At 50.7% G+C, this 24,773-nt stretch overlaps 1 protein-coding gene across 2 annotated transcripts; it reads left to right on the top strand.

Annotated features, from left to right (window-relative positions):
* The first annotated feature begins 252 nt into the window (after positions 1-252).
* MEOX1 (mesenchyme homeobox 1) lies at positions 253-18,121 on the top strand. 2 transcript variants are annotated; one of them, XM_081161473.1, is made up of 3 exons: positions 253-1,150; positions 14,763-14,935; positions 16,033-18,121. In XM_081161473.1, exons 1-3 carry the CDS (start codon positions 682-684, stop codon positions 16,153-16,155), a joined length of 765 nt encoding a protein of 254 aa, XP_081017599.1. In that variant the 5' UTR covers positions 253-681; the 3' UTR covers positions 16,156-18,121. The 2 variants fall into 2 exon arrangements, with proteins under 2 accessions (XP_081017599.1, XP_081017600.1); XM_081161474.1 differs by lacking the exon at positions 14,763-14,935 and having other exon boundaries at positions 635-1,150; positions 16,033-17,656.
* The last annotated feature ends 6,652 nt before the right edge of the window (positions 18,122-24,773 follow it).

Below are 24,773 nucleotides of genomic sequence, written 5' to 3'. Positions count from 1 at the left end.
AAATAACTTCATAGTGTTACAGGAGGCACATTAAAGAAGTTGTGTGTGTGAGCTGCTCTCTCTCCTTGAAAAAAAAAATACAGACAATGTTTCTTTAAAAGTCTCCATCTGCAAATCCCATTAGATGTGCATATAAGGTTTCTGATGATTAATAGTTGCCTGCTCCGGTTTTGGTTGGAGGGGATCGTGTGGGTGCGGGTTAACCCCTCCCTCTCCTCTCTCACATTTCACTTCAGAAATTTGTCACTCTCTCCCCACCGCAGCATTTAAAAGTTGTCTCAGCCGCCCTGGTCCAGCCCTCTGCAGGCATTTGCTGAGGGCTCCAGGGCGAGCACTCCATCAGCTGGTGCGTCTGGGCTGGGACAGTGAAAATGTTTAGTGTCATCGGCAACAAATACACTCACAGGGGACCCCAATAGGCAGGCTGGTGTGTCCGGGGGCAGGAAGCCAGGAGTGAAGTCGGATATAAGTGTGTGCGCACACACAAGCACATGTGTGGACTTTAAAAAGAGACTTTAGTTTTGGTTTTTGTTTTGGTTCTTACGGTGAACTTTCTGTTGAACATTTTTTCCTTCTATTTAATTTTCTTCTTTTTTTTTTTTTTTTGCATTTTAAAAAATTTGAATATAAAAAGTGTAAGAATCAAACCTTTGAAAGACTGAGGCTTGCTGCGGACAGCAGATGGATCCCGTGGCCAGCAGCTGCATGAGGAGCCCCCACCCCCCGGCCCCTGTCTGGGGCTGCCTTCGAAATCCCCACTCGGAAGGCAGTGGGGCCTCAGGGCTACCCCACTACCCGCCAACCCCCTTCTCCTTCCACCAGAAACCAGACTTCCCGGCGACAGCGACAGCAGCGTACCCTGACTTCTCGGCCTCCTGCCTGGCCGCCACCCCGCACAGCCTGCCCCAGGAGGAGCGGGTCTTCACTGAGCAGCACCCCGCCTTCCCACAGCCCCCCGACTGGCACTTCCCTGTCTCGGAGGCCCGGCGCAGGCTTAACCCTGGCCCAACTGGGGGCTCCAGGGAGATGGGGGCCAGCAGCCCAGGCCTGGTGGATGCCACGGGAGGCCCAGGAGAGGACTATGAGGTCCTTGGGAGCACTACCAATGAGACGGACAAGAAGTCGACCAGGCGGAAAAAGGAGAGTTCAGGTAGGTGGCTGAACAGCAGCTGACCATTCTTTTACTGTGTGACCTTGGGAGGTTTCTTGCCTTTTCTGAGCCTAACTGCCCTGATTGTGAATTGCAAACAATACTATCTAACCTAGTCAAAGGCAGGAGTTCCCTTTGGGGTTTCTTCTGCTCAGACTTGTAGGATTCTTTGGTGATGGGAACTGTCTCTGTCCCTAGCACTCCTGGGCCCCAAGAAGGATATGCCATCAATAGAATGAAAGTGGAGCCACAAGATTTGGAGGACATTTGGGATGGAGCCTTGGTGTAGGCTGGCAAGGGCTAGAGAGGGGTTTTCCTGAACCCGGCGGCCTCTCTGGGTCATGGTTCTCCCTGCCATGCCCCTGCTGGCTCCAGATGGTCCCAGAGCCACAGGGTTTGCTCACCATGGGAATCAGCTGAGATGGAAGTTGGAGGAACCAAGGCTGGAACCCTGGGTGGTCAAGCAGAGCCAGGACCCTATGTCTCCATGAGCCTGGAGGCAGAGAAGCAGGACTAGGGGCTGGGATAGGAGAGGCAAGGAATGAGGGGGAGATGGAGTGCTGAGGAGCAGACAGCCCACAGAGGATCACCCTGCCTTGCCGGGCCATGCCCTGGCCCAGGGGCAGCTCAGCATGCTAAGGTCTGGGTGACCCCCAGGGAAGGCCCTCCTGAAGGATCTCCGGCCTTGGGGAGAATCAGGGAGGCAGGCAGCCAAGGGCAAGCACTGGACCTCAGAATGCAGGTAAAGCCCAGCTCTGTGCTGAAGTCCCAGAGGCCAGAGGATGGAACTGGCCCTCTTATTAAGATCCCAGCTCAGTTCCATCTCCTCCCTGGGGTAGGGACCCATTTTTTCCCCTCAGCTCCCCATGGGGCCCTCCTCGGCTTCTCTCACTTCCTGTTCACCTTTTGTCTGGTTCCCTGGCCCCACCTTGCCCAGGACAAGGCAGAGCCCATGTCTCCTGCCCCCACTTCCCACTCTGTCCTTCTGACAGCCACCCTTGGGGCAATGTCTGTCTATCTGAACCTCTAGAGGACCTTCTCATGGGCTAACCAGGGACAGGTAGAAAATGAGAGTGCCAACCAACCAACGACAACATTCTGTCCTTTGCTCTACAAAGCGTTTTCAATATAGCACAGGTTTCCTGAGCATCTTCTTTCTGCCAAGCCCTGGCCAAGGCCCTGGGGATGCAGAGATGAGTGAAGTGGTCTCACCCCTCCGTCCCCCCCATACACAAAAAGCTCAAACTGAGAGGGAGGAGAGGCCTATAGATGCAGATCTGGCAGCAATGTGCTGAGATCAGGGGGGTTCAAGGTGCAGCGGATGACACACATTAGCTCTTTTGAGTCCCACCTGTTTAAGAGGTAAGTCCAACAGTCTTATATGTGTGGAAAAGGAGAGATGTAAAGTTTAAGGGGATCACTGCTAGAATGGAGTCTAAACAGAATGATCCACTCATCTCAATTTGCCCAGGACTTTTCTGATTTTAGCATTGAAAGTCCAGTGTTCAAGAAACCCCTCAGCCCTGGGCAAACTGGGACAGGTGGTCACCCTAGAAGTAAGCTTAAACTGAATTTCAGACCCCAGATCCCACACCCTTCAGTGGGTTTCAAGCATAATCCTCATTGTGAAATCTGAGGATTTTGAAACATGCTTGAAGAAGCCCCTCAACGTGCTCACGATGGATAATGACCTTCTTGGCTGCTCAACAGAAGGACCGTTTAAACTTCCAACCAGTTAAATCCTGAACTATTCCTAGCCCTGGTTGGAGATTTGCCGAGAACGGGGCACTTTGTGCTTCTCCTCTCCAAGGAGCTCTCAACGACTTGGCTCTGAGCCTGGTTGAGGAGCTCTCCCCTCCACGGCGCCGGCCACCATCTCTGCCCACACCTCCCTCGGCTGCATCCAGCCACTTTCCAGGGAACTGGGAGCCAAGACATTGGGGAGGCATGGGCAGAGCCATGGGCTGGGCTTAGGAAAAATCATTCCGTGTTTCAGCAGGACCCAAATGCGTGTCTTTCCTTTTGGCCAGGGGCCCATGGCACTGCATTAGGGAGTAAGCTCGAGTGCCAAGCAGCTGACCGCCCCAAGAGGACATGGACACCCTCTACTGAATTTCCTGCACTCTTCATAGGGTCAGCCCTGGGTCAGGGGAGGTTCCCATCCAGGAGGGGCCCTGGGCTCTCCCTCGAGGTCCCCTTAGGGGCAGCAGCAATGGCAGCAGTCACATGAGATCTACAGAGCACAGCAAGCTGCCTTTCATTCATTCTCTGGGGTTCCAGACCCACTCTCTCTCTATTCAGCATGGAAATCTTTATCACCCAGTTAGTTGCTTTGAGTTTTCCTTTGGAATTTAACTGGAAGGAAAGGAGGCAAGAAAGATCAGCTTTGTAAGAGCCTAAAGAAAGGGCAAAGCGGTGGGCAAGGCCCACAACCCACTCCAGGAATCTGCTCACAAGAGGCAAACCCACAAAGGACCCCCTCCACCCCACTAATCCTGAATCACTGGTTGGGTTCTTTCTTATTTAAAAGTTTGATATTTTATTCGGCATGGATTTTTTTTTTTTGCACTAATTTTTATTTTAAAAAACATTGCATTGAAATATTATTTCTCCTGATTTACTGAGGTTTTAGGCGCCCCTTGCATTTTGCGCTCAATGTGAGTGCTTTTCACACCTCACCCTGGCCCCTGCTAAGCCATCTGTGGAAGGTTAACCACCCTTGATCATAAATGTGTTTTCAGTAGCGCTTCACAGTCCTGTCTGCAGCATCAGCACCGGAACTTTTGACTGCATGACTTAGGGGAAATTCTTAACTTCTTGGAGCCTCAGTTTCCCCAGCTGTAAAATGAAACTATAACAATAGCACCTGCCACATAGAGTGGTTGTGAAGATTAAATAAAATGATCCATTAGATTAACATTGTGCCTGGTCCATGAGTTCAATACATAGCAGCTATGAATGGTATTAGGCCCATATTTCCAGAATCAGCTTTCTGTCAAATCTCTCTATTACTCATGGGGCCAATGGAATATGAATATTTTAAATGTACTGTCTCAGAAATTCCTGAGTCTGAGGTATGAGATGTGGAAACCTCTTATAATCATTGTTGGTCCTAAGAATCCAGTTGTCATCAATTAGGAGCTTGGAGCTCAGAGATGTGCAAGGGAGTTGAGGGACTGAACAGGGTGGGGGGTGAGTGGGCTGTGCCTGGTGAATGCATCCCGCACTTGTTGAAAAACCTCCCATAACAGAAAGTTACCGAAATTCTGTTTCAAAAGGAACGTTCTCTGCTCTCCCCCTCCTCCCTCTGCCAGCTGCAACTACTCCCACTGGAAGTGGGGCTGATTTACTCAAGTAAATGATCACAAAAGTGGGGGTCCCTGGACCCCACCCTGAGACCCTCAGTTGGTTCACAGCACAAAACTGATTTAAGAGACCAGTGTGATGTTATCTCACCCCAACTACTCCCAGCCCTGGGCCAGTGGGTGTTAAAGACCCCTGCTAGCAGGGACAGCTGTGAGGGCACTGTTGTTTGCCCCCAATCTGTCATTGCTACCGTGGTTGTCTTTAATTTATGGGGATGAGGGATTTCTCGGTGATTTCCTGACGGGGTTCAAGGGAAGGTCGCGCGTGATGGGCCTGGCTGCAGGTGAATCTGATGGGCCACCGGGGAGAGCCCTGTGCCTGGGCTCAGCTCTGCTGGCCGGGCTCTCACGTACGCACTCGGCCTCATCAGACTCGCTTTGTCCCATCCTCCCTCTGCCCCAACACGTGCGCCTCCCCGGGGCTCGACCTTCCCCATTTCTCCCCTGCAAGACCCGATGGCTGCCTGCCCCTACCCAACCCTACCCAACCGCATGAACTCTCACTTCGCCTGAGGTTTAAAGCCCTCCGCAAATTGGCCCCCTTTGCCCTTTCTCCCATCTGCTCGCCCTCCCCAGGTCACCTCCGCCTCCACTCGCCTTGCCACAAACCGCACCAGTTTGCTTGCCTTGCAAACATTCTGCTTTTTCTCCTCCCACCCAGTTTGCTGAACACCTTTCCCTTCCCCCACTCTCCTGCCCGTCACCAATTGCTGCTCTGCTTATTTTAACATCCAGCCTGAAAGCCATCCCCTTCAAGAATTCTTTCCTTTTTTAAATTGATGACCCCACTTGTGCATAGCATCATTTCAGTGAAAGCTATAGCTAAGAAGTTTCAGACTGTAGTATCCACTACAATTTTGACCACGGAGGAGCTCTCCTGAGATTATCATGAGATAACTTGTATTTGAAATCTCCTTTCCTTTTTTCTTATGGTCAAAAACACATAACACAAAACTTACCATCATAACCATTTTGAAGTGTATGCACATTTTAACTATATGCACAGTGTTGTGCAACAAATGTCTAGAACTTTTTCATCTTAAAAAATTGAAACTCTAAATCCATTGAATGACAACTTCCTTTTCCCTTGCCCCAGGCCTGGCGATCAGCATTCTACTTTCTAATAGTTTGACTACTTTAGATACCTCATCTAAGTGGAGTATTTGTCTTTGGTGACTGGCTTATTTTATTTAGCACACCGTCCTTGAGGTTCATTCATGTTGTAGCATTATAACAGAATATCTTTATTCTTTAAGGCTCAGTAATACTTCAGTGTATGTATGTGCCACCCTTTTTTTACCCGTCTATTTACCTGTTGATGGGCAGACACTTGAGTCACTTCCACCTCTTGGGGATTATGAATAATTCTGCAATGAACATGGTGTACAGATATTTCTTTAAGATCCTACCTTTAGGATATATTTTGGATATTTACCCAGAAGTGGGATTGCTGGATCATATGGTTTTATTTTTAATTTTTTGAGGAACCTCCATACTCTTTTCCATAGCCACTGTACCATTTCCATTTATTTGTCTTCTTTAATTTCTTTCAGCAATGATTTATAGTTTTAAGTGTACACGTTTTTCGCCTCCTCAGTTAAGTATACTACTAAGTATTTTATTGCATTTGATGCTATTGTAAATGTAAATTGTTTTCTTAATTTTCTTTTCAGATTGTTCTTTACTAGTGTATAGAAATTCAACTGATTTTTGTGTGCTGATTTGGTATCCTGCAACTTTGTTGAATTGATTTATTAGTTTTAAGATTTTTTTGTAGAATCTTTAGGGTTTTTTACATACAAGATTGTGTCGTCTGCAAATAGGGATTAGTTTACTTCTTCCTTTCCTATTTGGATGCCTTTTATTTCTTTTTCTTGTCTGATTGCTCTGGCTAGGACTTCCAATATTATGTTGTACAGACATGGTAACCTTGGGCATACTTGTCTTGTTCCTGATCTTAGAGGAAAAGCTTTCAGTTTTTCACCATTGAGCATGTTAGCTATAGGGTTTTCATATAAGGCCTTTATTATGCTGAGATGATTTCCTCTATTTCTAGTTTGCTGAGTGTCCAAGAATTCTTTCTTGACCTCCCTCCCCACATACACAGAGCAAGCTTTGTTTATACCTCCATTTTAGCATCAAACCACAATTGGCCTCATCTAGAGTTATAGATGCTTTGGGCAACTTTCTCCCTAAAATTGAAGTGTCTGAGGGCCAGAATGATATCTGATTCAGCTGTGCAATCTCCCTAGAATCTATTGAAACATTTGCACACAGGAGTAGCTCATTCAACGTCTGGTCAATAGTCTCTACTGCAGCCTGGCATTCATTCATTCATTTTCTCACCTCGCTGAGCTTGGTTCCACCACCTGGCCTGAGGGTTTCCACCACGTGTGATATACTTCTATAAAATGCTTCAGAAATTTTAGTTTCACTCATGAAAAAGTATGCAGAGAGCCAGATTTCAATCATAAAACTAGCCCAGGGTCAGGGCGAGTGCTGGGGTCAGAAAGACACATAAGCAACCACATGCAGGCTGGGCTGACTCTGCAGGAATTCCCCACAGGGTACTGGGGTCAGCTCTCAAGTACCAGGGCCACCATGGGAAACAAGTGGGGCTGCGGTGGCTGAGCAATAAAGTGAACCCCCCATGGCAGAGCAGTTGGGGGGCTGCCACAGCCAGGCTGTTAGAGGGCCCAGATAGTCTAGAGGAAAGGGCACCTTTTTCTAATTTACAGAGAGGTCCCCTATGGGCTAACATCAGCCTTACCAAGCACCCCTCAAGGCTTTGCTCCCTCTCCTCAGTGGTAAGCACTGGCTATGGGGAATTAAAGGGTGTCTTAGTCTGCTCAGGCTGTCATAACAAAATACCATAGACTGGGTGGCTTAAACGACAAACATTTTCTCACAGTTCTGAAAGCTAGAAGTTAAAGATCAAGATGTCAGCAGTTTTGATTTCTCCTGAAGCTTCCAACCTTGGCTTGCAAATGGCCATCTTCTTGCCATATCCTCACATGGTCTTTCTTCTGTCCGTGGACATCCCGGGTGTCTGTCTATGTTTTCTAATCAACGATTCTTCTAAAAAGACACTGGTCAGATTGGATTAGGGCCTACCCTAACGGCCTCATTGTGACTTAATCACCTCTTTAAAGGCAGTATCTCTATATACAGTCACATTCTGAGGTACTGGGGGTTAGGACTTCAAAATATGAATTGGTTTGGCTCAGTGGTTAGAGTGTCAGCCCATGGACCGAACCCAGTTCAATTCCCAAGCAAGGGCACGTACCTGGGTTGCAGGTACCTGGGTTCCCAGCCCCAGTCTGGGAAGAAGGAAAGGAGGGGACAACAAAGAAATGGACTTCAGTGAGTGTCACCTGGGTCACTAGAGTGATGCTGAGCACGACACTGACCGCAGCGCTAACGGGGCAGATCTGGTTCAAGCCCAGGACCCACAGTGACCTGGCTGTGTGAACTCAGGCAAGTCCTGACCTTCACTGAGCCCCAGTCTCCTTCTCTGACAAATGAGTATAACGGCATCTCACAGCGTTGCTGTGGGACTAGGTGAGGTTAGAGATGTCAAGACCACAGCAGCACTTTGTAACCCCTCAACCCATTTTTCTCAAACCTACAAGTGAGCACCCTTCTCTTTTCAAAGTCATCCCTGATCCTGGCTGCATCCCAGGTTGCCCATGTTCAAAATCCGGCTAGGCAGTGACCCAGGCTCAGATGGAGCCTTCGCAGCCAGCCACCAGCCGGCCTACCTGCCTCTGTGGGCTCACTGGTCCAGAGTCACTGCATGCTGGGCAGGGTGTGGTTTCAGGGGTGCACAGCGGCTACAGCCCCTCTCATCACAACGCCAACCCTAGAACCCCCAGCGAGGAAGGAGTCTTAGGCTCCAGAGTAGCCAGCTTGGAGGAGAGACAGGAACCCCACACTCCATCCTTCTGGGCGTCCCCCGACTCCTGGTTAGAGCCCTGGCTTCTCCTCTGACAGGCTCAAAGCAGGACCCCAGGCCTTGGCCACTGTATGAACTCAAAAGCATCAGCACAAACCCCTGGCCTGTGCCCCACCCAGATACTTTCGGGAAGCTCTGGAGAAAGTCAGTTTCCACCAAGGCAGCAGGATTCTGACCAGCTTCTAAGATGTAAGGGTCCAAAGAGCCCATGGGCCATGAGAAGGTCAGTGGAGGGGCCACCTCAGCCCTACCTACCACCCTGCCAGGCTGGGGGCTCAGGAGTCCCAACCCACTCACCTATTTCTGTGGTTTGAATAATTCAGGGCACCTGAACCCAGGGAGGTGGGGATAATCCCAGAGGCAGAACAGCCCTTTCTTTCTGGGGGCAGGACTCCCACAGACCCCCAGAGCCAGCCCCTTTCCCCAGGCCCTGTCTACTCACTGAATCAGGCTTCCCTGGCCTCTGGCCAGCATTCCTCCCCCCGCCCCCACCTTAGCCTTTTATATTTCATGTTTTTCCCTGTTTTCCTTAAACACAGCGGTGGAAGAATAGTGTGAGCAGTGGGGCCTGGGTCCTGAAGCCCACACTTCCTTTGGTGACAGCTAAGGACGACATCTGGAACTTATAAACACCAACAAAGCCCAGTGCTGCCCATGCCTCCCCCAACCCACCTTGGAGGCTTGCTGCTGCCCCCACCTCTCATTCCCACTGCCTCCCTTCCTCCTCCCTTCTCCGCTGCCCTCTTCCCCACACCCCATCATCACCCCTCCCACTTCACTCTCCCTCACCACCGTCCACCCTCACCGCCCACCCCACCTGGGACTCTCAGCAAAGACTACTGTAGCTCCAGGCATTTTCATTCCAGAAGAATCTGCTTTTCTCCTAGAAAATGTACCCTGAATTCCCCAGCCCCACTGATGGGCTCCTCGAAGAGGCTGGGAGCACTACTCAGTCCCTTCAGGCACCTATGGGAGAGGGAAAGAGCCCCAACAGTAAGCTTGGGGGGGCCTAGTAGGAAAGGCAGGCCAGGCCCAGGAAGCCAGAGAGGTCCTAGAAGCCACCGCTCTCCTGGCCTTGGGGTGACTCCATCCAGGTCTTGTCTATATTGATGGGCTTTGACTCCTTCTGAAGCTGAACATTTCAGCACTAACAAGATGTCAAAGGCATGCTCTGTGAAGGAAGCCAGACACCATTTTCAGAGGGTTTGCCAAGGCCTCACCTGCTGACATCATGCCCCAAATATCCCCTCCCTGAGGAGCCCCGGGGAGACAGACCTGGACCCAAACCCAGACTCTGTCCCTGGAGTGAGTACAGCCTCCATTCTCATGTCCACCCCAGGGCAGTGTGACACAGTGGCTATAGCCCTGGACTGATCCCAGGCGACTTTTGACAAGCCATTTAGGCTCTGGGTCTTAATTTTGGCATCTCTTCAGTGGATAATGTGTACCTTGCCTACCTCACAGAATAATTAAGAGGATACAACTGGAAGCAGCCTAATATGTGGAAATAGCTTCCTATCAAGAAAATCTGGGTTCTAGGTCCAATTCTGGCACTAACTTGCTGTGTGTCTTTAGGCAAACCTCTTACCTACTCTGGGCTTACCTGTAAAATGAAAAAGCAACATTAGGCCATCACTAAATCCCCTTCCAGCTCTACTATTCTATGATTCCATAGTATATATGAAAGCCCAAAAGAAGTTTATCTCTGGGGGAAAGAAATACCTTGTTGATCGCAAGTGTTATTTGAATACATGGCACATGGTTTTCTATCTGGTCTTGGATAGAAATTTATGTAAAATGGCTGCAAGAATTGGGGAGTAGAGATACAGAACTCCAAAAAGGCATTTTCCCCGGAGTCTGTCTGAATTTCCTTGTAGCTCCGATAAAGCTGTCTGCTGTCCTTAGGAAGGTCTGCCAAAAGTGACAGCTATTTATGAAATAACTTAGTTTGGGTAGTGTTAAAGCTCATGGTGGAAACCACAGTCACACACACATCCTGTTTGTATTTCTCTGGGCACTGCCAACTGTTCCATCATGGCCCTGCTGGCTCAGAGGGCTGTGCAGGCGGTGGGGCAGCCAGCTGAGCGGCAGCCTCCTCCCTCTGCATTCCTGGAAGAGGTCCTGCTGTCCCCAAGGGAGAAGCAGGGCCAAGAGGACCGATGTGTGACTCTGATCAATGCTAGTTACTGCCTGCACTCATGGCCCCCTGGAAGGCTGAGACATAGAAAAGTAGTAGGGAAGGGAAAATAGTTAAAAGGCCAGACATTGAAAGGGCATCTCTTTCACACATCTCTGGAGGTGTGGTACCTTGAGGAGCTTCATCTCTAACCTCCACCGTGAATCATCTCTCCAGCATCATCTCCAGAAGAACCTCTGCTGATGGTTCTTTCAGAGTCTCAGCAATGTGCTAGGCACTGTGCCAGGCATTAGACATGCCTTGCCCATCTTGACCTTCTCAGCAGCCTTCTGATCACAGTGCATGTAGCTATTCTCATTTTGCAAATGAGGAAACTGAAGCTCAGAGAACTTAAGAAACTTGCCCAAGGTCAGAGAGCTTCTTCTTGGAGTCAGAGAAGGCCCGGGCTCTCCAAGGGGTCCTCAGGCACCTCTGCAAACACAACTCCCCTGCACTCAGCTTGGGGTGATGAGCTTTGCGTGTCAGAGGGAGAGAGAAGTAGCTCTGATCTTTGGGCTGAAGAATTTAGGAAGTCTCGAGTGGGGGTGGGGGTGGACCTGGGACAGAGCACACGGCAAGGACCCAGATCTGACTAAAGGGAGGTACTACGGGCCAAGAAAAGAATATTTGAAACTGGAAGGGGCCTCAGGTTCAAGGCCAGGGGTTCTCAACAGAAGAGAGAGTTAGGGAGAGGAGAAGTGGATGTCTGGGCTACATATTGGGAAAGGACACTGACACCAGCTCTCCAATTCCATACTTCTACACATGGGGAAACTGAGGCCCAGAGACGTAGGGAGGCTCCCCAACAACAGTGTACTCTTGCGATCAAGCCATCCTGAGGTTAGCGTGCACACAAACTGTGCATGTGAGCTGGCAGACCGAACACCTCCTGGCGGAAATGGCATGAAAGTGCTCATAGTTTGTCTTTGTCTTTTTTCGTACCTTGTTGAAAATGTTGGGGAACAAAAAGAAGCCTAACTTCCACCTCAGTTTTCTTAGCTAGCTTCCCATACTTCTGGCCCTTCTGTCATTTCTACCAGTGATGAAAGTTCTTCCCCCTCTGGGAAGCTGATGAGGGACAAGTGTCCTCCCAGTGCCAGTATCCCACCCCCTCTAACAGGGGCTCACTCGGTTCCCAGCTCCGGCTTCTTTTTCCTATTTTCTCTTCTTTCCTATCCTGAGGCCCCAGCACCTAAACCTCTGGACAGCAGAGACGGCAGAGGAGAGTGAACAGGGAGTGGCTTGGCTTGATCCGAAGTGATCAGCGGCCCACGTTACCAGTCTAAGACCAACTCAAGGGACCCTCTTCTTACCTCCCCTTGTCTCTCTCAGGAGGATTGTGGATAGGACTGTGTGGGTAGGTTAGGGGCTTGTTTCCTGGGATCCCATAGGGCACCTGTGTACACATAAGCACTCCTGGGAGAAAGGGTAAGTGGGCATGGGCATCAACCCAGGATGAGACCCTGGGAGCCCTGGAGATGGAGACAAGCAGAGTTGTCACGGCACAGCTCCAGCCCAGCCAGGGAGAGGAAAGGGGAACCTGACCCCAGGATTGATGGCCTCAGTTCTAGTCGGGTGGGCCTGGGTTCAAATCTCAGTTCCGCCACCTAAAAGCTGCCCAGCACACTGGGCAAGGTCCTGGGCCTCTCTGAGGCTGCTTCCTCCTGTGTGCTGAGAAGGATTCAGCAAATATTTAGCAAGTATCTCCTATGTGCCAGGTTCAGCAGCAAGTGAGAAACAACAGTACATCTGTGGGGAGCGAGAGAGAGCTATTAATCAAATTATCACACATCCATGTGACAGCGCTACAGGGGGTAATAACAGGACCTGCTCCTAAGGGTGACGCGTGGGTAGGATTAAAGCAGCAGCTGCATCTAGGCACAGCCAGGCCTCGGAAACGCCAGCTGTTGCTAGCCCAGCCCCTCAGATGGCATCTCGTGGAGTTGAAAAATTGGAGGAAATTTTATATTTTTCCAGTACTTTAAAGTTTTAAAAGTATTTCCCACACATCAGCTCGTCCAGTCTTCCCAATAACTCTGGCAGGTAGGTGCTTTATTTTCCCCAATTTCTTGGTGAGGTGACTGAAGCCCAGAGAGGTTAAGTGACTTCCGCAGAGGCTCCAGCGAGGAGGTCCGGGGTGTCACAGCCCCTGGGTTGTGAAAGGGGAGGGCTGGGAAGCTCTGAGCCCTGCGACAGGAGGGGCCGGGATGCGCTCCGAGGCCGTCCCTTGGCGGGTGACCGGCCTGCCGCGGCCAAGGCCGAGGCCTCCTGGGGGACCCGGCGGGGCCGGTCCTTCCCTCCGGCCGCCGCTCGCGCTTCCGGAGGGGCCTGGGCCGCCTTCCCGGCCGGAGCCAGGGGCCCCGCGCGGGCGGAGGGCGCGCCCCTGCCTGCTCCCCGCGCGCCCCGCAGGGGGCCACGCGGACCCCCCCCCCCCTCCCCGCAGCGCCTGGGCAGCGGGATATCCCGGGGCTCCCGGGGCGGCCCCTCCTCCGCCTTCCGGGGTTCCCGGGACGCCCGCAGCGCCCACTCGTCTTCCCGCCCCGGGGCGCCGGGTGAGGGGCGGCGGCGCCCTAATCGCTTTACCCGGCGCCTCCCCGCGCCCCGAGCCGCTGCGCCGGCCCTTCTCCCGGGCTCCCGGCCCAGTGACGCGGGGGCGCAGGACAAGGGACCTGGAACACAAGGGACTGCATGGAAAGCAGAAGGAAGGACCTAGGAGGGAACCGGCGCGCGGGGTCGAAGGGGGGTCTGCACGCCCCCACCCCTGCCCGCAGTGTGGCTGCTTGGCCGGGAGTGGGGGCGGCCCCGGGCTAACCCGCCACCGCTGGTCAGTTTAGACTCGGCCTCCAGGAACAGACAGTCTCCCCCACGACACAGGTGGGGATGGGGCCCTGGACGGGCAGGGGGCCGGGCGCAGCTGGGTTTTACATGTCTGTAAAACCAGGTCATGGAAGTGAAAGACTTCCTAAGTTTTAGAGCCTGCGGGAAAGTTCCTGCAGCCCGCACCAGACACGCGGCCCCCGCTGCTCGTTCACTGTGCACGCGTGCGGGCCTCCCTGCGCCTCTGCACCCACCACCGCCGCTGAACATGCCGGTGGGGCCCCTCTTACCTGCCCGGAGACAACGCACAGCCCCGTGCGTTCCTATAGCGCTGAGCAGTGCGCCAGGCAAGCTGCCCAGGTCTCATTCCTAACCCCAGCCATTCACCGGTTCATTGCGCGTTGATGAGCTTTGGACGACTGGTTTACCTTCTCTGCTTAGTTTTCTGGTCTATAAAATAGGGCTAATACTAACTCATCTAGTTGGGTTATTGTGAGGATTAAGTGACTGATGCATGTACTGTGCTTGGCCCCTGCACCCTGTTAGCTGTTACGAGTGAGGCCCTGCTGTGGCTAACTGGCACCCTCCTTCACAGATGAACTTTCCAGACCCCTCCTGGTGTCAAAGGGGAAAAGAAGCTTAAAGCAGCACCTCTTGACTTACAGGTGCACACAACCCCCCTAGAGATCTTGATAAAATGCAGATTCGAATTCAGCAGGTGAGGGAGGCAGGGTCTGAGATCCTGCAAGTCTGACCAGCTCCCTCCTGATGGTGCCACCAGAACACTCTTTGAGCGAGGTCTTAGAGCAGTGGTTTGTAAACTTGCCCATGAGTCAGAATCACCTGGAGGGCTTGTTAAAACAGATCTCTGGGCTCCACTCCCAGAGCCTCTCATTCAGTAGATCTGGGGTGAGTGAGGTCCCAGGACTTGCATTTCTAATAGGTGATGTCACTGAGGACAGAGAACCTCTGTTTTAGAGCATCTTGCCCACTACTAATGTCAAGCTGGGGGGTGAGCGGGGTGGTAGAGATCATTAACCAGCCAAAGGCAGCTTCTTGTGCTGTGGGCATAAAATGGTGGGGGTGGGGAGGCTGGCACCTGAGGTCTGGAGCCAAAAAATGTCCCAGTTCTCAGGGGGTTAAGGCTCTAGAAGGAAAGAAAAGGGACAGTGTGGGTTCTTTCTCAGCATCCTTTAAAAAGAGAGACAGGGAAAGGCTGCCTGACTGCTGGAGGTCAAAAGAAAGGGAACAGGGGCCACTGAGGCTCATGTCTTCCTATTTGGGGCCCTCTCTCCCCAGACAACCAGGAGAACCGAGGAAAACTGGAAGGTGGCAGCAAGGCCCGAAAGGAGAGGACAGCATTCACCAAGGAGCAGCTGCGGGAGCTCGAGGCAGAGTTTGCTCACCATAACTACCTGACCCGGCTCCGGAGATACGAGATCGCTGTAAACCTGGATCTCTCCGAGAGGCAGGTAGGAGCCCCGCGGCTTCTCTCCTCTTCTGGTCACCCCTCTTTCCATTCCCACCAGCCCTCCCTGAATCTTCTCCTTTTTCTTCTCCCTCTGCCCAGTCCAATGGATCTCAATGGCTGTACCTGAGAATCCCCTGGGGGGATTTTAATAACACTGATGGGACTGGGTTTATGAGACTGGGATGGAGTTCAGGCACCAGAGTTTTTTAAAGGTTCCCCAGCTGATTCTCACATGCAGCCAGCACTGGAACCTCTGATCTGGTTATCCTCAAACTTGAGTGTGATTGGAATCACCTAGGTGTTTAAAATGTAGATTTTGGAGCTCCAGAGAGCTACTTCGCAGTAATGAGTGGGGCTGGGATCTGCATTTCTAATAAGTTCTCCAGGTGATTCCGGTATGCAGCTGGTTCCTAGGCACACACTGAGAACTTCCTAGCCCTTTGTTTTGGGCTTTCCCTTAGAGCATTCCACCCACATCCATGCTCTGACGTAGAGTAAAATATAATAATACTAATAATGATAATAACAATAGTATTTGATAGCACTCTGCCAGAGTACTGGATTTAGAATCAGAAGACTTAGATTCAAATCCTGCCTCTACCACGTCCTAGCCCTGTGACCCTTGGGACATGTCTCCCACCCTTTCTGGGCCTCCATCTGTAAAACAGGTCATAACCCCACTCTTCAGATAATGCCGAAGCTCAGATGAGAAAATGTGCAGACCAGAGCTATCTAAGCTGGACAGTGCCTTATAAATGTGCCTAAAGATGAGGCTGGTAATCCTTTGTTCCCTGACCCTTGGGTAACAGAAGCTTGGGGGGGGGCGCATGTGAAAGGGGGTGGGGCCAGTGAAGAGTGACCTGTAGAACCTGTTCCATGTCTGGCTAGGGTGTTGTTGTTTTTTAATCTGGAGACACAAGACAGGCCTCTGGGCAGATTGGTGGGTCCTCCCTTCGGTCTGGTTCCTGGAACCTCTGGAGGGGTGAGGAGGGACAGGCAGTGTTCAGAGCCGGGGTCCCTGGAGCTTCACCCTGGCAAGCTTGAGCATTAGTTAGGGAGGTGGTTGTAGTGATCCGGCTCCTTTGCTTCCTTTGTCAGGTCAAAGTGTGGTTCCAGAACCGAAGGATGAAGTGGAAGCGCGTGAAGGGGGGTCAGCCCATCTCACCTCATGGGCAGGACCCCGAGGATGGGGACTCTGCAGCCTCTCCAAGTTCAGAGTGAGATTCTCCATGGACTGGAGAATCCGAAAGACTGATGACTGAGCCCCGACCCAGCTACCCCGCCCTAGTCCCACTTTCAGCTCTCCCACCCACCCCAGGGCAGCCTCTACACATCTGGCAGTGACTCTTGGATATGAAGCTGCCCAATGTTCCTGGGAACCTTGACGTTTTCCAGGAAGTTCCCTCCAGCATTGCTCTGTCTTAGCAGCTCCTTCCCCAGGGCCTTTGCTTCCCGCATTTCTTGTGGAATCACACAGCGGCCGGGTGGGACCCAAGTGAATCCGGGGAACAGCTCCAGGGACACTGCTTCTCAGGGTCTCTTGGCTGCTGCCTACACTTTCCCCTACCACCCTCCTCCTGCATAGGCCGGGCCTCCTCCAGGTCTGAACACCAGGGGGCCAGCTGGGAGAGGAGCCTTGGGAACAGCTGGTGACTCATGGAAGCTAATGCTGCACAGGAAAGGAAATGACTGAGACACCCACCCCCCTCCCCCCAGACCACCATTCCTTTCTGGGCTCTATATCTGAGGCTTTGGGGGTTCTGAGTTGTCCCAAAACCCCAGGGAAAATCAGTGTGAAGAGGGTTGAGGACAGAAACGCAGCTGCTGCAAATCAGAAACCATCCCTGTCTCCCAATTTGTTGGCTGTTAGGTGGGCAAGTGTATTAGCACTGGCTGGAAGAAGACAGTCAGAAAATCAGCCTGGCATAGGTCTCTGCGGTCCTGCACAGGCCCACTCACACTGTCTTAACTTGAGGGGGAGGGGTGGGATGAGAATGGACCCAGGACACCACTTGCTTTTTCAAAATTAATTCAGAAATACAGCTGGGACTGTTGAGCAGCGTCCAGAACAATGGAGCAGGTATTCCTTTTAAATCCACAATTTCTGGATTGAAAAACTGTCCAGATGCTCACATTAGTGAGTTGAGGGCTAGAAAGTGTCCCCTATGTTCTAGGGCTGCTGGGTGAGGGCCTAGAAATGTTGAGCCCTGGAGAGCAAGGTTCTCCAGCTGCAGTGTCCTGTGCTTTCAAAAGACTCCAACTGCAAATGGGGCCAAAAAAATAGTCCCTCTTTCTCCACGGGATGCATTTAAGCCCCTCTGATGTGTTCCATAAATGCTGTTATTACGGGAGGAGCTGCTAAGTTTATGTGTGTGGACTGCCCACGTCCTCTGGGGTGACACTCCATGACTGCTGGTCAAACAGCCTGGGGCAACAAGCCTTGGAGAGAGACCCCTGCCTGCCCCAGTGCTCCGTCTCCCATATCAGCTGCTGTCGCAGAGGGAGGTCAGCAAGAGTTTGGACCTCTTGTATGTATACTTAATCATTCACGTGTAAAAAGAACCCCACCTCCCTATCCCAAAAGGACGACTGTTGTGGAAAATGATTGCCAATGAGATGGCTGGTTAGAGCATGCGTACTTTTTTTCTAAGTCATACTTCATATATTTTCTTAAGATTACATCAAGTTAACTGTGCAAGTTCAATTCACTTTGTAAGAAAACTCTTGGAAAAATAAAATCAATAAAAAAGCAAAGCTCCCAAGCCTTTTTCCTTGCAGAGCTAAGAATCACAGCTCTGTGTGCAATCTTCCCATGCTTGGGTGATGATGGGCCAATGTGTAGAAGCAACAGAAAGGGGAAGAAGTCATCTAGAGCAAGGTAGCCCCTTTAGGTTCTTCTGAACGTGGGGGTGCAAATGTAATTATTGCCAAAACAAAACAACAAAACAAAAATCCTTTTCTCCCATGCAACTGCATTGTCTTTATTTCCCATTATAAAATTGTAGCTTTCGGCTTCCCTATCCTATGGCTTATCAAATAGTCAAAGTTCTGTATACAAAAGATGGACTCTTTTGTTAATAAAGGAATCTTGACCATAAACTAACCATCCCTAATTTTTAAAATCAAAATTTGGAGGTTTTGTTTTTCGGGGTAAAACAATATACATCAATAGTAATAAAAATGACACAAGAAAAAAATGTCCCCAATTCTATGTCTTTTTAATTTAAAAAGATTTGTCTCACTGAGATGTCAACAGCAGACATAGTAGGACTGGTTAGAGAGGGGAGGGAGGAAGAAACCCAGGAGAGGAGACCTGGCCAGGATTTGGCTTTGAGGCGGCCCTCTGGGCCTGGTGTGGGCAGTGACCAGAAATGACATCATCAGGGGCTGGCAGAGGAAAGCAGGCCCACCGAAATCAAGGTGCCAGAGGGAAGGTTCAGATTCAAAGCTAAGCAAAACAGATCCCTTTGGGGACTCTAACACTCCCTCTTGACTTGAATCCAGTGGCTTCAGAGGACATTGACCTCTCTTGGTTTTCCTTGTCTGTCCAGAATGTTCCTTCTCTGTCTCCCATGCAGACCCCTTTCTCAATGCTGTTGCCCCCACTGCTGGTTCCCAAGGTCTTCTCCTTCTGGCCACTGCCTTTCCCCCCTTCAAGCTCTCCCCACATGACTCCATCTAACTACATTTTTCTATTGTGGTAAAATATACACACATAAAATAACCATTGTGCGTGTACATTGTGCCATTAAGTCCTTCCGCACTGTTGTGCAGACATTGACACTCTCCTCTCTAGAACTTTTTCATCTTCCCAAACTGAAACTCTGTACCCATTAAAAAAACAACTCCCCTTCCCTCCTCCGTTCCATCCACCTACACTTATATGGTGTTTACTCTGTGTGGATACTGTTCTAAGAGGTAATAGCAGTATTCCTGTCTTCAGATGAGATAACTAAGGCAGAGCAAAGGTGACTGAACCCCCAAGGTTTTAGAGCTGGTTAGTGGTGGTGGTAAAGCGCATGATGGGGCCCAATTATTTTCCTCCCTCTCCACTAGGGGAATGCAGCTGCCATATGCTGTACCTCCCCCCCCCCCCAGGAGAGGGATACTTCCCCCCCACTGATTCCAGGCTTGTCCGTGTGACCGGCTTTGGCCAACAGAATGTGAGCAGAAGTGCCCGGTGCTGGTCAGGGCAGAAGTTTTAGACTCATCCCGTGTCTCTGCCATTGCTCTTTGCCCTCTGAACGTGGCTGAGACGGGTTCCACCGATAGCCTGGGTTCCAGGACCCACAACCTTCATATATGTGGGTGAAGATATAAAAGTCTGCTGTTGTAAACCACTGGGATTTGGGGGTCATTCGTCACTGCTGCACCACCTCATGAAAACTAACCGCTCCAGTGATGACACTGGGATTTGATTCCCGGCGCTCTGGCATCTGGCCAGCACTTCCCTCTGCCTGATCTGGGAGCTTAAGGTTTCAGATTCTTCTGCCTGCTTCCCTTCGCTAGCTGGATGACTACAGGCACCGCAAACTTAAAATATCTGAAGGGGAAGTCTCCATTCCCCCGATGCGCCTGGCTCCTTGGCCCGCGTTCTGAATCCTGTATTGAACTCGGCAACACAACAACCTCCCCGTTCCCTCGGCCTGGAAACCTGGGGCGCATCCTGGATGCTCACCTCTGGTTGCAGAATCAGTCGATCACCTGGTCCTGCTTGCTTCACTTTCTGTGCAGATATTTCTCATACCCACTGCATTCTCGGTCTTTGCACCACCATAGCCTTTGTTCAGACTAACATCTTTCACTTGAATTAGAGCCTCCAGTAGCTCTTCCTCCTTCTGATCTGTGGCTGCTCAAAGTCCATCCCCTAGAGCAATCACACACACACACACACACACATACACACATACAAATCCATGTCACCCCTGATTTAAAACCTATCAGCCCACCCGATGTGGTTCAGTGGTTGAGCATCAGCCCATGCACCAAGAGGTTATAGGTTCAATTCCCAGTCAGGGCAAATGCCCCGGATGCAGGCTTGATCTCATTACCGTTTCTAGTTCTTTCTCCCTCTCCCTTCCTCTCTCTCTAAACCAATTTTTTTTTAATGTTTTTTTAAAAAATTACATAAAATTAAAATCTATCAATGTCTTCCCATCACCGACGAAATAAAGTTCAAAACCCTGCACAGGCCTCTGGGGTCCCCATGCTCTGCCCACTACCTAACCTTGACCCCCCACCCCTACCACAAACTCCAGGCTCCAGCGATACCAAGTCACCTGCCTTTCCATATCCACACAGCAAGTGATTTCTCTCCTGCATTGTGCTCATTGTCTTCTGTTTGGAATGCTCTCCCAGACCAAGGACTTATGCATTTTAGGAGCACTTAAAGGGACAATTCAAAAGGAACACAGAGGAAGTTTTAATGTGTCAATAAGGCCCAACTAATTTTTAATAATAGGCCAATGCCTGACATCAGGCAGCAACATTAGCCAATTTCTAAAATCAATAGAAAAAAATCTCTCTTGATGTGAGAATTTTGATTTCCCCAGTAAACAGATTTAATAAGTCCATTGAGGGAAGTCTGATCGTGAAATTAAAGGTGCCCGCGCACATCACTCAAGTGTTTTCCGGTTTCTTTCGAACACTCCCTGCGCTCCTCCCACTTATCCGTGTTGCCATCTGATAGACCAGCACCGGGTGAACTGGAGCAGCTGGGACCAGCTGCTCCTCAAGTCAGTAAAAATCCTCTGCTTTTCCTGGGGTGCAAATCTGTACCAGGGAAGTAAGGCCGCCCCACTGGTGACTCCCTGACGTGAACCAGTGACTGTGATCAGAGATGGTGGAGTGGCAGGAATCCAAACAACCAAGAATTCCCAGGCAGTAATTTGTCAGTAATGGGTTTCTCCATCCTTGAGAGAGCATCAGGGACGAGCAAGTGTGCAGCTGCCCTTTGGAGGGAGGTGGAAAAAAGAAAGAGACAAGCAAACAAAGAATCCATTTCTTTTTTTTCTTTTTTTAAATATATCTTTATTGATTTTCAGAGAGAGAGAGTGAGAGGAAGAGACAGAGATAGAAACACCAATGATGAGAGAGTCATTGATCGGCTGCAGCCCACAACCCGGGCATGTGCCCTGACCGGGAATTGAACCCCGATCTCCTGGATCCTAGGTCGACGCTCAACCGCTGAGCCACGCCCGGCCCGGTGAGAATCCATTTCTAAGTGAAAGGCCCTGGCAGGGGCCTGGGGCGGGCTTCAGAAATCTACCCACCTGCCTGGGCCAGGCCCTGCAATGGTAGCGTATTTTTCTACAGTTCTTGTATTCAAAGAAGAGAACCAGTGTCAGGGAGAGATCCACTCATCCCTGTCTGGACCCCCAAAGTGCCACAGTTTCAGTAACCAGGAGAGCCCATGGTGGGTGGCTTTCTTTCTTCCACTGAGTGGAAATGTTTTACATTAAGGGTTATATAATCCACCCTGGCCGGCATAGCTCAGCGGTTGAGCATCAACCTATGATCCAGGAGATTACGATTTGATTCCCAGTCAGGGCACATGACCAGGTTGCAGGCTCAATCCCCAGTAGGGGCCCTGCAGGAGGCAGCCGATCAATGATTCTCTCATCATTGATGTTTCTATCTTCTTCTCTCCTTCCCTCTCCCTTCCTCTCTCTGAAATCAATATAAGACAGTTTAAAAAAAAAAAAAAAGTTATATAATCTCCAGCTAGGCAGAGGGGCCTGTGCCAACTAATCCCTTACAACTACCAATGCAGCAATTGTCATTCGCCTCCTCTCTTGGCCACAGCACTGGGCACTCACCATGTCCCTTCTCTCACTGGTTACTTTCTCGGTCCCATCTGCTGCAAACCATGAATAGACACCTTCAGAAATATCTCAAATCCATGCCCTTCTCAAATGCAAGGTCATCCTTGGCCACTACTATCCTTTTATTTCTGCCTTCCCACCTTGGGCATGTTCCTTTATGGCCCTTCCCACAGTTCCTAATTCTTCTGTTTGTTGCATATTTATTCATCTGTAGTCTGCTTTGCAAGCTGGAGGGAAGAAAAGGAGATGTGTTTCTCTAACTATTTTATTCCCAGCTACTAGCATGATGCCTGGCACATACATAGTAAATGCTCAATAGGTAGTTATGGCATGGATGGATGGATGGATGGATGGATGGATGGATGGATGGATGGATGGATGACAGGGTGCAGGGGTGCGTGGAGGGATGGGTGGGTGGATGGGTGGATGGGTGGATGGATGGATGGATGGATGGATGGATGGATGGATAGGGGACTTGTTAAGTTAATTCTATTGCCTGTCTTCTCAGATCACAAGTGCTCACTGCTGGCCACATGGACCACACAGGGGAAGCTCTGGCCCAGAAGCTGCTTAGATTGGCTGGCTTGAAGCAAGCTTTAGAGCCCATCAGGTCTGGCAGGCCATGCTCTTGCCCAATAGACACTTAACCCAATTCTATAACCCAAGGGAACTGTCTCTAATTCTGGCCACAGGAATAAGATTTTCTTCCATTCACTTCTCCACGCTGAGCCCTGAGCTCTATCTGAAGTCTGAATGAGCCTCTTCCCTTTGACCTACAGTTGCAAAAAAAACAGTGTGCAGGACCTGCCTGACCTGATAAGAGGCTTGTGAACAGCTTACGCACGTCTCTAAGGGTGATGCTTAATAGCTTGAAGGTGACATCAGGGTCGGGACTAATATCCGATTGAACAGAAAGAGACATGACCTAACTCGTCTCTCACCATGGGCCTGGCTGCGAGGGCTTCTCATTCCTTATTAATTTTCTAACCGGGGCTGCTGGCTCAGGACTCCAGCCTGTCCCCAGGGCTGGGGCCCACGGCTGGGCTTCACTCCAGCGTTTTTGGGAAGGGAGCAGGCTCAGCTGGGTCTGAGAGCCCCCATGAAGGGCGGCTACCATCGAAACTGTGCTCATTCTGACCAGAGCCCATTGGTAGGCTTTCTCTACCACCCAGCTGATTCACCGTGCTTTGAGAAAATCCAGTAGGGTAAATTCAAAGCCTAAAGAATTCCTCATGGTACAGAAGGAAACTTGCTGCAGCCTTTCATCAGCCAGCAGGCTTCCCCAGTGCCTGCAAAGAATGGTTTTATTTGTGTTTTTAAAAATGATTTAAAACCAGTTTTCCAGGAAGATAAATCCTGTCTAAAGCACCCAGCACACCTGGCTAGAGAGCTCCAGGCCTGTATCTGAGCTGAACGCCTGGCTGGTGGGACCGTGAGCTCCCCAGGTTGTTTTCTTTTAATATACTCTTCATTGCAGGAGGATAAATCCCTTATTTCTTATCACCTTCCCTCCCCCAGCTCCCAACACACACACACACACACACACACACACACACACACACACACACACACACAGACTTCAGAGGCTGACAGACTGAGGTTCCAACACAGGCTCTGCCACAAACTGGCTGTGTGGCTTTTGTCAAGTCAATTAACTTCTGTGAGCCTAGTTACCTCATCCCAGTGTCCTGCAGAAGTTGTGGTGCTCGAAAACATTTGTTGAAAAATGCTTCTAAAAGTAGAGATTGTATTTTATTCATAGGCTGATGGGGGGATTAGATTTAGTCATTCATTCATTTCACAGAAATATTTCTTGAGTGCCAACTATGTGTTAAGTTCTGGGCATGATGAGTGGAGACAGAGCCAGCCTGTCCCCAGGACAATGAGGTCAGGTGTGCAGAGTGCCTAGCACAGCACCTAGTTCAGAGTGGGCCCTCAATAGAGTGAGATTCACACACACACACACACACACACACACACACACACACACACACACACAAACACACCATGTTCTAGGCAGAGTTTTCTTCTCCTTCTACAGGGAGGCTGCAACTCAATGACAACAAAAGCACAGAACAAGGAGGAGGAGAAGCCTGGGTTCCAGTATCTGCTCTGTTACTCTTTTGCTGTGTGACTTTAAACAAGCCACTTACCCTCTCTGGGCCAGTTTCCTGGTTTGCCAAAACAAAGCATTCTAACACCTTACTCTACCTTGAGTACAAAAGACACTATGGGATAATATTTTCAAAGCACCAAACTGCCCAGATAAAAAGCACTGCTGAGAAGTAGTAGGGGTCCTGATGAAGATCAAGGGCTTGGGGGATGCTAGATCCGGATTTTCTTCTAATGTGTAGGCCCAGAGCAGAACCCCCGTCTACTCCCACACTGCGGCCACACACAACAGCCTTAAGCACAGCCCATAATAGCAATTCAGCTGTTAAAAGTATCCTCCCCCCACCCCAACACGCACACACCCTCCACGGGATCTTGACCCAGTGCCCTGGCACCTGGGGAGGAGCAGCCTCTTCTGAGGTGTCCCTGGGACATAGTCAGAAAGTGGCTGCCCAGGGCACGGCTAGACGGCATTCTCCCAGGAAGCCCTGCAGTGGTTCTCAGCCCATAGTCCTCTCTGACCAGCCCACTCTCCCTCCATTCTCTCTTCCTTCCGCACTACCCCCAGGGCCCCACTTTCCCTTCCCAGAATGTCCAACCTGTAAAAACTTAGAACAGGGAAAACCAGGCACGACTGCCTCTTCCCAGCAGCTGCCCTGAAGGCCGCCTCCAGAAGGTAAGCCCAAGGGCCGAGGCTGTGTTTCTTCTGGGAGAGGGCGGGGAGGCCCAGTCCCCTTAAAATGCCTCTGCACCTTCAGCCACTGCCCTTTAAGTGTCTTCCTCGCCCACCTCTTCCCCAAAAGACCTGAGGAGAAGCTATTCCAGAGTTTTGGGGGGCCTGAGGGGACTGGGAGCATGGGGGTCGCTGGGGCAGCTGAGGTCTTTGACACTGGGGGACCCCTC

The sequence above is a fragment of the Miniopterus schreibersii genome (genome assembly GCF_964146895.1).
Source record: "Miniopterus schreibersii genome assembly, chromosome: 16".
Taxonomy (NCBI): Eukaryota; Metazoa; Chordata; class Mammalia; order Chiroptera; family Miniopteridae; genus Miniopterus; species Miniopterus schreibersii.
Note: the sequence above shows the minus strand (reverse complement) of the source record. Positions and strands in the feature narration are given on the sequence as shown.

Excerpts from the sequence above, each read along its gene's own strand:
- MEOX1 (XM_081161473.1), top strand. The coding sequence starts at position 682 with ATGGATCCCGTGGCCAGCAGCTGCATGAGGAGCCCCCACCCCCCGGCC. Across the intron at positions 1,151-14,762 it reads GCGGAAAAAGGAGAGTTCAG|ACAACCAGGAGAACCGAGGA; the intron begins GTAGGTGGCTGA and ends CTCTCTCCCCAG. Across the intron at positions 14,936-16,032 it reads TGGATCTCTCCGAGAGGCAG|GTCAAAGTGTGGTTCCAGAA; the intron begins GTAGGAGCCCCG and ends TTCCTTTGTCAG.